Raw genomic sequence first — 17,241 nt, 5'->3', positions numbered from 1 at the left:
TTCCGTGTGCACTTGAGTAAAGTGTATTCTTCCAGTTTCGGGTGGAATGTCCTAAAAATATCATTTAAGTCTATCTGGTCTATTGTGTCATTTAAAGCTTGTGTTTCCTTATTTATTTTCTGTTTGGATGATCTGTCTATTGGCGTAAGTGGGGTGTTAAAATCCCCCACTATTATTGTGTTACTATTTCTTCTTTTATGGCTGTTAGCATTTGCCTTATGTATTGAGCTGCTCCTATGTTGGGTGCATAAATATTTATAATTGTAATGTTTTCTTCTTGGATTGATCCCTTGATCATTATGTAGTGTCCTTCCTTATTTCTTGCAACAGTCTTTATTTTAAAATCTATTTTATCTGATATGAGTATTGCTACTCCAACTTTCTTTTGATTTCCATTTGCATGGAATATCTTTTTCCATCCCCTCACTTTCAGTCTGTATGTGTCCCTAGGTCTGATGTGGCTTTCTTGTAGACAGCATATATATAAGGGTCTTGTTTTTGTATCCATTCAGCCAGTCTGTGTCTTTTGGTTAGAGCATTTAATCCATTTACATTCAAGGTCATCATCAATATGTATGTTCCTATTACCATTTTCTTAGTTGTTTTGGGTTTGTTTTTGTTGGTCCTTTTCTTCTCTTGTGTTTCCCACTTTGAGAAGTTCCTTTTGCATTTGTTGTAAAGCTGGTTTGGTGGTGCTGCCCTCTCTTAGCTTTTGCTTGTCTGTAAAGCTCTTGATTTCTCTGTCAAATATGAATGAGATTCTTGCTGGATAGAGTAATCTTGGTTGTAGTTTCTTCCCTTTCATCACTTGAAATATATCCTGCCACTTCTGGCTTGCAGAGTTTCAGCTGAAAGATCAGGGGTTAACCTTACGGGGATTCCCTTGTATGTTATTTGTTGCTTTTCCCTTGATGATTTTAATGTTTTTTCTTTGTATTTAATTTTTGATAGTTTGATTAATATGTCTCAGTGTGTTTCTCCTTGGGTTCATCCTGTATGGGACTCTTTTTGCTTCCTGGACTTAATTGACTATTTCCTTTCCCCTCTTAGGGAAGTTTTCGACTATAATATCTTCAAATATTTTCTCAGACCTTTCTTTTTCTCTTCTAATTCTGGGACCCCCCTTAGTTGAATGTTGGTGCGTTTAATGTTGTCTCAGAGGTCTCTGAGACTGTCCTCAATTCTTTTCATTATTTTTTCTTTATTTTGCTCCTTGGCAGTTATTTCAACCATTTTATCTTTGAGCTCACTTATCCATTCTTTTGCCTCAGTTATTCTGCTATTGATTCCTTCTAGAGTATTTTTAATTTCAGTTATTGTGTTGTCCATTGCTGTTTGTTTGCTCTTTTCTTCTTCTAGATCCTTATTAAATGTTTCTTGTATTTTCTCCATCCTGTTTCCGAGATTTTGGATCATCTTTACTATCATTACTCTGAATTCTTTTTCAGGTAGGTTGCCTATTTTGCCTTTGTTTATTTGGTCTTGTAGGTTATTACCTTGCTGCTTCATCTGTAACATATTTTGTTGTCTTTTCACTTATTTATTTTTACTTTTTGATGGCTGGGGCTTTATTTTTGTGTTACTGGTTGTTTGACCTGAGGTGTCCAGCACTGGAATCTGCAGGCAGTTGGATAGAGCCGGGTCTTGCTGCCCAGATGAGGACCTCTGGGAGACCTCACTCTGATTAATAGTCCCTAGCGTCTGAGTTTCCCTGTTAGTCCAGTGGTTTGGACTTGGAGCTCCCACCACAGGAGCTCCGGCCTGACCTCTGGCCTGGGAACCAAGATCCTGAAAGCCAGGTGGTGTGGCAAAAAAAAAAAAAAGGAAAAGAAAAAGAAAAAAAGCAGTACAATAACAAAGAATGGAAAATGAAATAAAATGAGAAAGATAAAAAATATATTAGGAAAAATAATATAATTGGAACAACTGCAACATGGTAAAACAAAACCACTACAGAAAAAAGAAAGAAAAAGAAGAAAAAATAAATAAAGGGGGAACAAGCCAAAAGGGGCAGAACAATAACAAAGTATAAAGGATAAATTAAAATAAGAAAAATGAAACATTTAATTGAAAAAATAAAGATTTAAATGAATCAAGAACTGTGAATCAACAAGTTAAAACAGAACCCCAATCTAAAAGAAAAAAAAAAAAGAGCCTTTGCCATGGGGGGTGGAGTTTAGGCAGGGGTGGAACTTAGGCAGGGGTGGGGTTTAGGGTGGTGTGGTACCTAGGCTGGTGGGTGGGTGATGTTTGATCGTGGCCGGGGCCTAAGCTCAAGACCCACATAGTTGGAAAAGGCTCTGGGGCTGGGGCCTAGGCAGGGCGACGTTCAAGCGTGGGGCGGGGCCTCTGCTTAGGACCTGCATGCAAAGGGAAAGGCAGCACGTCTAAAGGAGGGCCTCTGGAGTGTGCAGTTCTGGGTTTTGGAGGTAGGGCCCTGAGTGAGGGGGTGTGGCTGGGGTTTAGGCCCAGCACGTTGGAGGGGGTTTCAGAGGGGGTCTCCGAGTGTAGAGGTAGGCCCCTGGTGGGGGTATAGGGGCGGGGCTGGGGTTCTGCATGGCAGAAAGGAGGCTCTGAGGGCAGAGGATTCGGCCGGGAGCCCAACAGGCTCCCTCGTGCCTAAGTGGACAGGGAAAGCGCTGACCGCTTCCTTCCGTTCCTCTGCCGCCCACCCACAGTGTGTCTCCCAGGGTGTCCCCTGTCCCCACTGGACCCCTAACCATGGGTGGGTCTCACTGGGTTTAGTAACTCCTCCCCTCCCCCTGCCACCCCTCAGGGGTGCTGGTCCTGTAGGTCCAGTCTTTACTGTTGCTCCCCCTTCCCTCCCTCCCACTCTCTCAGGATCTGCCTGGCTGAGGGGGCCTCGGTGGGTAGAGGATCAGGCCCGGGATCTCAGCAGGCTCCCAGGGACCCAAGTGGGCAGGGGAACTCTGGAAATGCTCCCTTTTGATCCTCTGCCCTCCCAGTGATCCCCCAGTTTCCCTCTTCGGGCGTGGGATCCCTTCCCCTCCCCCAGCCACCTCTCAGGGGCACCAGTCCTGTCCGCCTCCACTTCTCCTCCCCCTTCACTCCCCCCATGCCCCACATCCTACCAGGTCGCTGGGGAGTCCTCCCCTCCCCTTAGGTGTCTGTGGCCCCCCACCAGTGCCTGGTAGGCGCCCTAGTTGTGTGGAGACGCGAATGCTGCGTCCTCCTAATCTGCCATCTTGACTCCCCCCGAAAAACTGACTTTTTAAATCTATAAACATTGTCTATATCCTAACTTATTTAATTTCACTTAGCAATGTTTTATGGTTTTCATTGTGTAGATTGGAATATGTTTCAATATATTGCTAAATATTTCATGTTTTTAATGCTATTTTTAATAGTAGTTAAAAAATTTATTTTCCAGTTGATATTGCCAGCATGGAGAAATATAATTAATTTTTAGTATATAAACCTTATATCTAAGAGACTTGTCAAAGTTACTTATAAGTTCTGGTAGTTTTTCCCTACAACCCTCAGGATTATAATATACAGGAACATAACTACTCTTTCCTTTTCAAACCATCTTTTTTTTTATTTATTTATTTATTGTCCTCATTGTACTGGTTAGGATCTCTTTTTTTTTTTTTTTTTTTTTATTTATTTATTTTTGGCTGTGCTGGGTCTTCGGTTCGTGCGAGGGCTTTCTCTAGTTGCGGCAAGTGGGGGCCACTCTTCATCGCGGTGCGGGGACCGCTCTTCATCGCGGTGCGCGGGCCTTTCACTATCGCGGCCCCTCCCGTTGCGGGGCACAGGCTCCAGACGCGCAGGCTCAGCAGCTGTGGCTCACGGGCCCAGCTGCTCCGTGGCATGTGGGATCTTCCCAGACCAGGGCTCGAACCCGTGTCTCCTGCATTAGCAGGCAGATTCTCAACCACTGCGCCACCAGGGAAGCCCCAGGATCTCTTTTATAATACTGAATAGAAGTCATGAGAGAGGACCTACCTATTTTATTCACAGTTTTAGCTGAATGAGTTTTATAGAATGCCCTTCCTAAGGTTTAGGAAGTCTCTTTGTATTCCTAGTTTGTAGAGTGTTTTGTTATTTAATTAATTAATTTATTTATTTTCATGAAATGGTTTTGAATGTTAATTACTTTTTAAAAAAAATCGATTAAGGTGATATGTTTTTCTCCTTTTCTGTTTTATAGTGAATTATACTGATTGATATTTAAATATTAAACGAGCTTTGTATTTCATGGATAAACTCTACTTCATCCTGATGTATAATTCATTTTATAGGTAGTATTTTGTTGAAAGTTTTTGTGTTTATTTGGGCAAATTATACTAGCGTTTAGTTTTCTATTCCTTTAATGCAAAATTGTATGCAATGTATTCCTTAGCTTCTGTCATCTGATTTTAATATTTGTATTATTTCTTCCTTCAATATTTAATATTTTCTAATATAAAATTTAAAGCTATAAATTTTATTTTAAATGCTGATGTGGCCAATTCCCACAAATTTTTCTAATTTTCCTTCTGATTTCATCTTTTTTCCATATTTTGTTACTTGGAGATGAATTGCTTAATTTCCAATTATTTTGGAATTTTTCATATTTTGTTCCATTTTTATATTCAGCCAAAGAATCAAAAGTATCTATTTCTATATCTCTTTCTCTGCATGAGTTCCTCTTCTCTAGTAGTTTGTCTTTCAAATTCCTATCTTACCTTCTCAATAGACATCTTTATACTTGTTTCACCTGTAAAAGCTATAGGAGAAATATACCTTCTGGGTCTTGAAAATGTCTTGAGGATATTTTGGGAATAGCATATAATCTGAGTGTATCTGGCATATAGGATGGATAGACAGGTATGTAAAAGATTATATGCCGTGTTAGTGAATTATAAGAAGGCCACACACACACAGATCTGGCTAGTAAAATTTGGTTCTAATTGTTCGATATTTTAGACAATCATGTATTTTTTTGAGGATGGGGTATATAAATATATCTGTGTTTTACCAAAGTAAATTCTTCTAGGAACAATTCTGGGACTGCTCATAAAATGACAGAAGATTATTTTGAGAGCTGAGTTGTGAGCAAATAAAGATCTACGTTAGGACAGTGATAAGAGTGGTTAAGAGGTTTTGCTAAAATGTAGTGGTGGGATATGAAGTGAGGGAAATTGAGAAGTCACAGATGACAGAAATAGAAAAGCTTTCCCTTTTCAGTTTAATAGCATGTTTCGGATAAAGGTGGTAGGTTCAGTTTTGTACATTTTTAATTTTAGGTACTTATTGAATGATTGGAGACTATCCTACAAATAGAAATATGGGTCTGAACTTAGGAAAACAGCTGGGTTAGATATGAAAAATTTGACAGCTAGATCTAAGTTGATAATAATAGATGATATGGGAGTGGATGATATTGCCAAGGGACATATGACAAAGCCTTCAGAAAATGCCAGCATACTGGGAAGTGATGCAGAAAACGTCTGACCACCGAGAAAGGTGATCAGAGTGATAGCAGGAGGATAATAGAAAAATCTGCTTAATTTTAAGTTCACTCCTCTCTGAGCTTTCATAAAAAGGACACATAGTAAACTTAGGTAGAGACATAGCATCTGGAAGGAAAGACTGAATGTGGTATTGTCTTCATTTCTTTATTTACATTTAAAGATACAGAATAGTTACTTGAATTATAAATGTTGTCTAAATTGTTTCTCTCTTTATTTTCGCCCTGCAAGTAAGTGAATGTTTTTTCGAAACTAGGTGTATTTATCTTATATTTTATTAATTCTATGCTAATAAATCTTAGATTTCTTTAGCAATAATCAAATATATTTGAATTAGTAGTTTCCAAGATGCTTATTTCTTTTGTTTTTAAGATTCAGATTTTTGGGGGTTATTGTTGTGATGTCATATTACTTAGTTTATGTGTTGCTTAAAATAGGAATATAGAAAAGTTGATATAAAGTAAAATTGAATGCAAGTACTAGACCTGGCCCTTGATTTTATTGATGGTACGTTTTGGCAAGGTCTCTTGGGGTACCTCCACTCAAACTTTAAACACAGCGCACACACACACATATATATACTCCTTCAATAAGTAACATGTGTTTGATCTTGAAGCAGATATTCCTCATCTGTACTTGACTTTGAGTGATATGTCATATGTTGAATTTGTTATTGGTTTTTAGTAAGAATATATTCAAATTCCATTTTAAAGTTGTTTTTAAGAATAGATACAAGTTCATTATATCTTTACAAAACATTCTTCTTTGGTTTCCTTTTATCATGTTTTAAGGTTACATGTGACTATAATGTTCCACAATGAGACAGAGATTGATAATCAGGAAAGAATAGCCCTTTAATGTGATTTATATCTATAGATTTTATGTCAGATATGAAAAGTTGCTGTTTAAGTTGTAAAGGAGGATCCATTAAAGAACACTTTAAACCATTTTACTATTTAACATACCTTGAACTCTTCTTTTTAGAATTATGCCTTTTAAAGCAAACTTTAGTTGCTTATCAAATGTTTGCAAAATATGATTTGATAAAGTTAAATTATTCTAATATTAATAAAATACAGAAATAATAGCCTTTTAAATAGTACATTTAATATGAAGGTACCTGGTGTTTCAGGGGAGTATAGAAGCCAGTTATTTTCTAATTTCCATCAGTAATTTTAATTTCCTCTTGTCAGGTAAGGTTAAACAAAGGTAGACTGTGTATATAGTAGGGAATGGTGACGGTATAAAAATTCTTCAAATGTCTACCATTTTGTCCTGTTGTCCTGTTGGTTTCAGTGTATGGTTGGGTTAGATGTGAAATAACCTGTAGGTTGCTGCCTAGTTCTGGGATGAATCTCTGAAAATACCACATAGCAGTTGACATTTTTGTTACAATGGAATCATTCCCTAGTTATCTTCACTTAAACTACTCCCCTTCAAGTATTTCTTAATCATATTTTATTTGCTCAAATCATATTTTTGACAAACTGAATTGTCCTATGGTTTGGCTCAGTCTTTTAATATACTATCCAGCATTTGCCTTTAATTTCTTATAAATCTAATTTCTAACATGATTTATTTTCTTCATATCAGTGTTTAGGTAAAAGAAGTACTTTGCCTTTACCAGTGTACAAAAACTAACCTCTTAGAGGTTGATCAGAATCTTCCAATTGTACAATTCCTAGAGCTAATATAATCCTCTCATTGTGCAGATGAAAGCAGTTAGACCTAGTGAGGTAAAGTGAGTTAGTTGCCCAAGACTGACAAGAGATACTACCAAGGATGATGCTTTAGTCTGGTTTTTGATTTGCTTCCCAATCTTATGTTTATTCATATGCATATATAATATATATTCATATATATTGAATATAATATATATTATATGATATGTGTGAAAGGGACTTAAGCATCTGCAAATTTTGGTATCTGTAGGGGTCCTGGATCCTATTCCCCCCACCCCATAGCAAGGGGCTACTGTATTTTTATTCCCACTTGCCTCCTCACAATCTGTAAGGAGTGAGGATTCTCCATGGCAAAGGCTATCAAGCTAAGTCAACTTTTTATCCCTATAGCCTAGTGTTTTGCACAGACTAAGAGATATTTGATTCCTTATGCATGTACATAAACACCATATCAGTTGGGTTGCTTATGGTGTTATGAGCAGAAAACCCACTTCACACTGGCCTTCAATGACTGAACAGGAGCTTACAGGTTCTAGTAAAAAGTCTTAGAAAAAAAAAAAAGGTCTCACAGAAAGTGTAAAGTAGGCTGGTCTTTGATCCAGAAGTTCATGATTCCGTTTGGAATAAACTCTTACTCTTACTCTTTATTTCTGTAATTCTCATAGCTCTGCTCCCTTTGGGTTTTAGCTTCATCCTCAGGCTTGCTTCTCTCCTACAGAAAGAGCTTTCAATACTCCTGGAATTATGTACTTCCTCTTTTACACCCTAAGAGGAAGGAAGGAATTACCCAGCAAAACTTCTGACCTTTCCTCTTAATTGCACCAATTAGATCAAGTGCTGTTCCCTCAGACAGTTTGTCAGTGTGGGTGTGATTATTACCCTCACTGGTTTAGGACAGTTAAGGCCCTCTCTTATTGCTTGGACAGTGCTGGGGATAGTGTATGGCAACAATCTATCTAAACTGGTATACAGTAGGAAAGGGTTCCAACATCAAATTTTTATTACTCATCATAGGTTGTATATACATGTGGATGTATACGTGAGCTTTCATTTGGAGGTTAAGGGAAAGGAGCCCAATAGACTCTGTGACCAGAATTAAGTATTAAGTTTACATTAATTGCTTTTTAATTTTAAACAATTAATTAACTAGGTAGTATAGCACCATAAACATGACACCACAAGTGTCTGAATTCCAAAAGAAAAGAAATAAGCAACTTAGAAACTAATGATTGTATTGTATCTGATTATTGCTAAAGAATCCTAAAATTTTTTGGCAAAATTGATATCTAAGAAAGTACTTTTCAAGCTTTAATGTATAAATCACCTGGGGATCTCATTAAAATCCAGATTTTGATTTAGTAGGTGTGGAGTGGGACCTATAATTCTGCATTTTTAATAAGTTCCTAGGTGATTCTAGTGCTGGTGGTCCATTTTACATAGCTAGGGTTTAAAAGACCAAACTGTTTTTGTCATTTTCTAAAGGTGTTGAGAACCGGCTCAGTTTGCTGTTGCAGGCCACCAGCGTCTCTTTTCTGGACTTGTGCAGTAGCCTTGTAGTAGCCTCCCTCCTTAACCCCCTTGTCCCACTACAATCCATTCTCTTAAATGGAGCTTCTAGTGATCATCTTAATATGTAAATCAATCACATCACTCCCATAATTAACCTTCTACTGGTATTCCATTGCATTAGAATAAAATCTAAACTCTTTACCATAACTACACTGTACTAAATGATGCAGCCCCTGCCTGCCTCTGCAAACTCATTTCATACCTCTCTTCCCTTTATTCACTTTGCTTGAGTGCTTTGCAACCGCCCTTCATGCTGCTTGTAATGTGGACCCTGCATCTTCACATGACTGGCTTCTTCTCTTTATTCAGGTCTCTGCTTAAATATTAACCACTTCTGAGTGTATCTTATGAGTGACTTCAGAGAAATAAATTCTTGGGGGATTGTTGTACTGAGAGTAGATCACCAACTCTGTCAATTCAGTTAATGAGTGATGTAAAAGTCACTTTAAATTTTTGGTTGGTTCAGTTCATATTAGAGATTATTTCATAATGCATTTAAAGGGTTTGTTTCCATATTTTTATAGTATTAATAGATATTTCTTTTTCCTATCCAAGTCACTGTGTGCCCAGTATTCAGCAGACAGACGAGAAGATGAGAAGATGTGTGATCATTTGATTAGAGCAGCCAAATATCGAGACCATGTGACAGCAACTCAGCTAATCCAGAAAATTATCAACATTCTCACAGACAAGCATGGAGCCTGGGGAAATTCTGCAGTGAGGTAAAGTTATACCTTTAGGATTTGGCCACTGATTTTCTATAGAAGTCCTTGGTTTAGATAAATGGCTTTGGATATGATCAAGGCCAGATGAAGAACAAAGTAATTTAATTTTGTATTTTATCTTCTACGATGAATTTAAAGCAAAGGGGAAGGAGAAAATCAGTATGACTATAGTTATGGATCTTTGTGGATATTTCAGTTCCCTTCAACTACTTCTAAAAGAATAGTTGCTCATATATTTATTCATTTTGAAGTGAACTGTTAAGGGAAGTAGTTAGTGTAAACTGCTTTTACTAGTTGCACTTACATCTGAATTTATTCAAGTACAATACTTTACTTTAAGAAACTATTCCCTATTTTACACTTTTGAGTTTTTAACACATAAATTTGAAAACATAATAATATGTGTTGTTTTCTTGAATTTTGTTGCAAATTACAGGGCTGTGATGAAAAAATACCATCTTTAAAATTTTATTTACTACATCTACCTCCTTTTAAGATTACCAAACTGAAGGTGCAATTTTTTATTCTAATTTTAGAAACAAAATATTTACTTTCTAGGACTAAGGAACTTAGATAAATCATAAAATTTAGTCTTTTTGGAATATTTTATTCTACAAGTCTTAGGAACATGTTTTGACTCATTTAAGTAATGCTAATGAAAAACATTAATGTTAATGTTAATGTTATTTTCCCATTAGAAAGATATTTTTTAATTCCTCTTTTCTGCATAACTTTTTCTGGAAGACAACAACCACAAAAGAAAATAGAAAATTACTTGTATATTATATATAGGCGTAACTGGTTTCTGCTTGTGTTTTAAGCAATTCATGTGTCTAGCAGACATCAAAGTCTAGTTTTAGAGATTTTCCAGTAAACAGAAAAAGATTTTAGTTTTTTTTTAAGCTGAACTTTAAACTAGTTGAGTTGAAACCTATCTGATATGGGATGTTTTTGTTTTGAGTACAAGTATTCGCTAATATAGAGTAGATATATCTCATCATGCTTATTGTGGAGAATACTTAAAATGAATTATGTTTCAGGGCATATCATTTTTGGTGTTCAGAGGAAGGAATGCAGGTCAAGGTCTTGAAGGCAAAAGGACTGAGTAAAAGCAGAAACCATGTTTGTTTGTTTGTTTTAATTACTATTCCAGCTGATCTCAGCTGCAAGAATGGTCATGGGAATGACATGAATTGCTGGGTCAGGACGCTCTAGTGCCTTATATTGCAACATCTAAAAGCCCATGGGTGTGTGTTCGGAGGGGACTGGGGAAGGGGAGTTGTATTGAAGATTTTAGAGTTTCCAGATACTTTAATGTAACAGATTTGTTATAGTCATTTTGACACCTGGTACTGAATAAATTAGAAGATTACTTTGATGTACAGTGCTTGGCACATACTGGGAACTAAATATGTGTTTGTTACATTTTTTTTTTTAGACTTAAAATTTTTTTTTTGACCTAAAAGGAGTTTTACAATTTTAAAATGAAAACCTTTAGGCAACTTATGCCAAAGGGGTCATTTTTATAAGATCAAAATTCTTTCTTGTGATAGCTATACCATTGTATAGCTCAGTATACCTGTGCTGTCAACACGAAAGCGTTTTTCTGAAGTGATTTTGGTGTAATAAAGTATCTTGGAGAACTAAATGGACTGTGAAATGTATTTGTCTAGAAATAATTAGTGTTTCTGTAATAGAGTTGTTCAAGGGTTTGACTCTATTATTCTATAAAGCCAGAAAAAATTGAATTCTGAAATTTTAATATTTCCCCAAATTTACAGAACATTTTTTACTTTTTTGCTCCCAAGTAAAAATAGCTGTCAAACTGTTTGCTTTTAAATGTGTACATTTTTAATTAAGAGCAACAACAAAGGATGCATCATTGAAAGGAAAATTGATATTAGTGAATTGATATTTTCCTCTTTATAAATCTCATAACTTACTTAGATTTTATTAAAAACAATGCTTAGCAAAGCATATTGCCTCCATGCTGATATTTTTGTCGTTGTATTTAGTTCAGTGTCACATTCAGCTGTTACTTATTTGGAATACCTGGTTGTTCCCTAATGCCTTTAATACAATTATCTTAAAGTAGACCTTTTCAGTATTAATTCCAATTAGAGTGGATTTCTAGACCTTGGTGCCCTTTTTTAGGAAGCTATGTAAGAAAATGTAGTTGATAAAACGTATGCTGGCTTACCATTCTTTGAGAGTGGTTAACTATTCTGATTTCCCTTGTATGAGGCTTGCATAATCAGCTTGTAAATCATGGACATGGTTATAATAAATGAGACTAACACAGTGTACTTTGTTCTTCACTTAGCATAATTCTAGAAAACATAAATGGCATTAGAGAGAAATCAGAGTCATACTGTAGCTATAATGCATTTAACTATCCTAAGCCTGTTAAAAGAAATATGCACATTGAGCAAAATTCTAGTAAAGAGGATTAAATTATTTTAAGTATAATTCCTTTGTGTTTTATCTTAAGAATTATAGTAGCATTTTGTCTTATAAATTCAATCATATTAGAATATATAGAAATTTCATTTGTGGCATTTTTTATTTTGACCCTCCTTTGGAATCCACATAATTTCCTTGTAGCCATGGCTATGTAGGCCTAATACTTTCCCATTAATGTCATTTGTTTTGTTTCACTATTGATGGCTTTCCTAATGCCACACGATCAGCGGGCTGCAATCCTGGCAGCTGGCCTGGGATCGGCAGTGGTTTTAATAAATCACAATCAGACCCATGCCATTACATCAATATTTTTAGTCAATTATAGAGAAGGTCAGGTGCTACATTCAGTATAGGAGCCTCAGCATGTGGCATTTGAGAAACATCTGGTCCTGCAACAAAACTGCAAGCCGGGAAAAAAAGAATCCAATTTATCCCATCTAAAGAGACCAAATGAAATCTGCTGCTTTATGGATAACACAATGATGATTATAGCCATTTTGAACATGTTATACTTGCTAGACTTAATACCCTTTATAAAGACATATTCCCAAAAGTTTCCATTCAATAAAAACTGAAAATGAAAATATTATTTTCTCAGAAGCAGATGGGAATTGTTGTTTCCTCACAGCAGGCATCTAATATCTTTTGACACCTAGTGACCTGCCTGAATGCAATTTGTGTCTTAATATCCCGCTTATACCAGCTTTTGCCACAAGAGAAAGAGAGAGGAGCTCTCTCTCTTTCTCTCTCTCTCCTTTCTTTGATGCCTAGACTATTGCATTGGCAGGTAAAGAAAGTATTCCTCCCTTAGAGCTCTTATAACTGTGTGCCCTTTACTGTCATTGCATTTTTTCAAATGCTTAGAGATTTCAGGAAATAATGGGACAGACAAGTACCTGTTCATCCATACATTACTGTCACCTGGAGTGAGGCTCAGGTGAAAACAGAGAGAGCTTGATAAGAATAGTGGAATAAGCAAGAAAGAGGCCACAAATGAACAGAGTGGCAGAAGTAATTTTTTTCCGGTGCATGGAGCAGGCATTGTGTTTATTTGGGTCAGAAGACAAATCATCTTTCATGTAGATGACACCTGGTAAAGTGGCTGAATGTAAGAAGGATGAGGAGAGATGATGGAGAACACTGGATGGAAGTCTCAGAGGACATACTACCCTTTTCTCATATCGTCCTTCATTGCATTCTAATAGGCTGACTAATGTACCATGGAAATTCGCTCTTGGTATTAGTCCGGGAAAGAAGGTGGTTCTCTTCTCCTCTGAAAAATGCATGGATAGAGCTAGAAACATAAGTTATCTTCGAATTAATAAGGTTTAGGAGTTTTTAAGAGAATCTCTTATCAAGATTCTTGAATGCTTTTGATTAGTTTAGGAGACTGTATTTAGGTTTAGATTTCTGCTGCTTTAAGAAACTCCGTTTCAGATTGCTTGAATGTGTTCTAATGGATGCCCTCAAGCTAGAGGCGTCTCTTCCTGAAAGACATTCATCTTTTTTCTGTGTCACAAGCTTGCCGGTAAAATCTTTGTGATGCTCTCTCCAATTTTTCTTCAGTAAATCAAATCTTCCTTCTTTCAGAAAGATGAATGCTGTAAGGTTGGAGTGTTATAAAAAAAAAAAATCAATGCAGGCAAAATTGAAACAGTATGCCTCTGTATTGATTGGCCTTGTGAAATCGAAACTAACAGCTTTGTAACTGTTCCAGTGGACAGTTAGCTGACCTGTAATGGGCAAACTATCAATATTAACATTACTATTTTATCTTGTACTATGTCATTTTAAAATCCAGAGTCCAGGGAAAGGAAAGGCCTAAAGAATTTTTAATCTTTGTAGGAAATATCCCATTTTCTTTTTATATGCCATTGTTTGAAGAAAGCAGTAGCTAATGTACTTGACCTATAAAAAACTAAGATTAGGGCAGTGTTGGGTTTATATCAGTTACTCTTTTTAAAACACAACAAAAAAAAAACACTTTGATTTTTTTGAAAATCATTTCTGATTTAAAAAAAAAACTTTCGCTGGTGAAATTTAATATTGAACTCATCTTTTTGGATGTGTTTCCCATTTCAACGGAAGTGCATTATGTCTTTTGAAAACATTCTTCATCTCCAGTTTTTTACTAAGTAGGTAATACCAGTGAATTTCTAGAGAAATTAAAGTGCTAACACACTTTCCTTATCAAGAGTTCATTTTAGGCATTTGATTTCATTATAGTACGTGGGTAATCAAGCAGATGTCTAGTCATAGGTATAATATACCCAATCTTATTCTTTCAAATGCTTTTATTTTTATTCCTACCCACCCCTGGGAGCTAGTACTTGACATCAGTACAAGCACCACTCATTGCTCTCTCTGGAGCTTTGATGATGCTAGAAATTCTTTATAACCAATCCCGACAATAACATTGTAAGATGGCTTAATAAACCGAACATTTTTCCCATTTACCCCCTCCTTGTTCCCTTTCTTAAAAGGAAAGAAAAAAATCAATAGCTTACAAAACAAATGGAAGAATCTATGGAGATGTCAGTTAAAGAAAACAGGTGTATTTGAAAGTGTTTACATGAAAAGAATAGTTTCAAACACTAAGCACATTAAATACCTATGACCAGAAAATAATGAGACTTGTTCATGTTCTTAGTTTTGTGATAAGTTGATATTTTTTAAATTTATTTTCTTATTGAAGTATAATTGATTACAATGTTGTGTTAATTTCTGCTGTACAGAAAAGTGACCAGTTATCCATATATATACATTCTTTTTTATATTCTTTTCCATTGTGGTTTATTACAGGATATTGAATATAGTTCCTTGTGCTATACAGTAGGACCTTGTTGTTTATCCATCCTATATATAATAGTTTGCATCTGCTAACCCCAAACTCCCGGTCCATCCCCCCCACCCCAACTTCCTCTCCCCCTTGGCAACCACAAGTCTGTTTGCTATGTCTGTGAGTCTGTTTCTGTTTCGTATATAAGTTCATTTGTGCCATATTTTAGATTCCACATATAAGTGATGTTATGTGGTATTTGCCTTTCTCTGTCTGACTTAATTCACTTAGTGTGATAATCTTTAGTTGCATCCATGTTGCTGCAAAGAAATTTCTGGTATCAACCTATCATGAAGACATGTTGATGTGTCAGTACTGAGGAGCAGTTCTTTTTCCCTCATATTTTATGGCCACGGTGTAGTTGTGTTATATAGTTATACATGCTTATGATACAACTTTTATTGTTAGTCAAATCTAACAGTACACTGAATGACTTATTAGAAATGTATGACTTATGTTTTGTAAATCAGTGATGCTGAGTATATGAGAATTGAATAGCTATATTTTCTAATAATATAAGGCAAAAACTACATAATTTTATAGGCAATTAACATGTTTTACAATATTCAAAATGAATATGTTCTTATAATAATTTTGGGTAAAATATTTTTGGTACAAAGTAATTTTAAAGAAATAAACAATAAAATAAGTTATGGTATTAAGTACCGACAATTCAAAGTTAATAAGTTGCAACCATAAAAAAAAAACACATTGAAAAAGAAATACAAATTATTGCACGTATGTTCACTAAAGACACCAAAAAGTTTGTGTATATTTTTGCAATCCCCTTTCAGTTTCATTATTCAGTGAAGTCTCTTCCTGTTTTTCTTGATAGTCTTTCCTCCTAAGTTCTCTGACAGTTATGCACAATATATGCTGCAGAATTTGGTACCTGACAGTATACTGTGTTGTTTGTTTTGTGTGTAGATTGTAAGATGTTCACCTTATGTTATTGCCATAGTTCCTAGCTTAGTGATGAGCCTGTAGTATATCCTAAATAAATTTTTTTTTTAATCAGGTAGACTACTTGTCTTCATTCATAACTTATCTTAAACTTATCATTATGCTAGGTATTAAATCAGATAAATTTCTTTCAACCAAAGCAGCAAGAAATTTAAACAGTAAAGTTCAAAAATATTTTTATCACAACTGGTGGTATTTTATGAAGGATGATATTAATTCAGAAATTAAGAAAAACGTAGTAGAAATAGAATATATCTGAAAAGAGATGTACTGTAGATAATAGTTACAGACTTGGATATTTTGGTTTCTATCTGTAAAGAACACTTTTCTGTAACAATTTACTTTGAATATTTCAATTAGAAAAATTTGAAGCTCAATAGGTAATTTTAAGTTGTAACTTGGGTGGGGAGTCCTTGAACTTTAATAGTCCCTGGTATAATTTTTGGTATAATCAAAAATTTTCAGAAGTATCTTAAAGGGTTGGAAGCAGATGAAATTATTTAAGGAATTTGAGAAAATTTAGTGGTTTCGTATAGATCTGGAGAGGGAACCATGCAATCTTTGTTTTTAACAAGTACCCCAGTACAAAAATCACTTGAAAACCACAGCAGTAGTTTAGCCAAACTTGCAATTTGTTGTCAGGGCTGCCTTCCACTTAAGACTACTGTAGGCTATTCTTGTAGCTGATACTTGGCTGTTTCAAGTTTTGTTTCTCCTGCCTATTGGAGCACTTTTTCTATTCGTATTTATTTAACACCAGCTGTGCATCATTTACTGTGCACAGTAAGGCACTCCAAAAACCAATATGAGTAAAATAGGTATGTCTCTTGCCCTCATAGAACTTTCTGTCTAAGAGAGGCAATGGGAAAGTGAACAGAAAATTATAAATAGCTTAAAAGCAGTGATGATAATTTCTCACTGTATATAGCCATAAATAAGGAAATAAAAGCCTTTTTTTTTTTTTTTAATCCATCTTTAGTCTTTCTTTGGTAAAAGATCAGTGTGATTTCATGGAAAGAACTCTAGTGTGACATCTGTATTTCTATTCCTGACTCTTTCACTAACTGGTTATGTGACAATGAACAAGTTAAACTAACAAAATCTTATTTCATATGCATTTTATTTATTTCAGACAGATTACCTGTGAGAAGAAAGTAACAATAGTTGGTTTGCATTAGAGCCTGAGGCTTAAAGGAGGAGGGAGATGTTAACACAAATTATTGCAAAGATGGCAAATGTTACTATTAAAATAAGTTGGTTAAATATAAACTAGATAGCTAGTGAGAAGCAGCCACATAGCACAGGGAGATCAGCTCAGTGCTTTGTGACCAGCTAGAGGGGTGGGATAGGGAGGGTGGGAGGGAGACGGAAGAGGGAGGGGATATGGGGATATATGTATACCTGTAGCTGACTCACTTTGTTATACAGCAGAAACTAACACACCATTGTAAAGCAATTACACTCCAATAAAGATGTTAAAAATTTTTTTCTCTTTCTGATATTTAATTGCTAGTGTATAGAAA

At 35.6% G+C, this 17,241-nt stretch overlaps 1 protein-coding gene across 4 annotated transcripts in view; it reads left to right on the top strand.

Annotated features, from left to right (window-relative positions):
- The window catches only part of LRBA (LPS responsive beige-like anchor protein), a 751,667-nt gene that overhangs the window by 352,816 nt on the left and 381,610 nt on the right, over positions 1–17,241 (top strand). For all 4 annotated transcript variants that reach the window (XM_057546722.1, XM_057546725.1, XM_057546723.1 and 1 more), the window contains exon 37: positions 9,284–9,450. In XM_057546722.1, the coding sequence (XP_057402705.1) occupies positions 9,284–9,450 (167 nt within the window). The remainder of the gene's footprint in view (positions 1–9,283; positions 9,451–17,241) is intronic.

The sequence above is a fragment of the Balaenoptera acutorostrata genome, chromosome 5 (assembly GCF_949987535.1).
Source record: "Balaenoptera acutorostrata chromosome 5, mBalAcu1.1, whole genome shotgun sequence".
In the NCBI taxonomy this organism is placed as follows: Eukaryota; Metazoa; Chordata; class Mammalia; order Artiodactyla; family Balaenopteridae; genus Balaenoptera; species Balaenoptera acutorostrata.
Note: the sequence above shows the minus strand (reverse complement) of the source record. Positions and strands in the feature narration are given on the sequence as shown.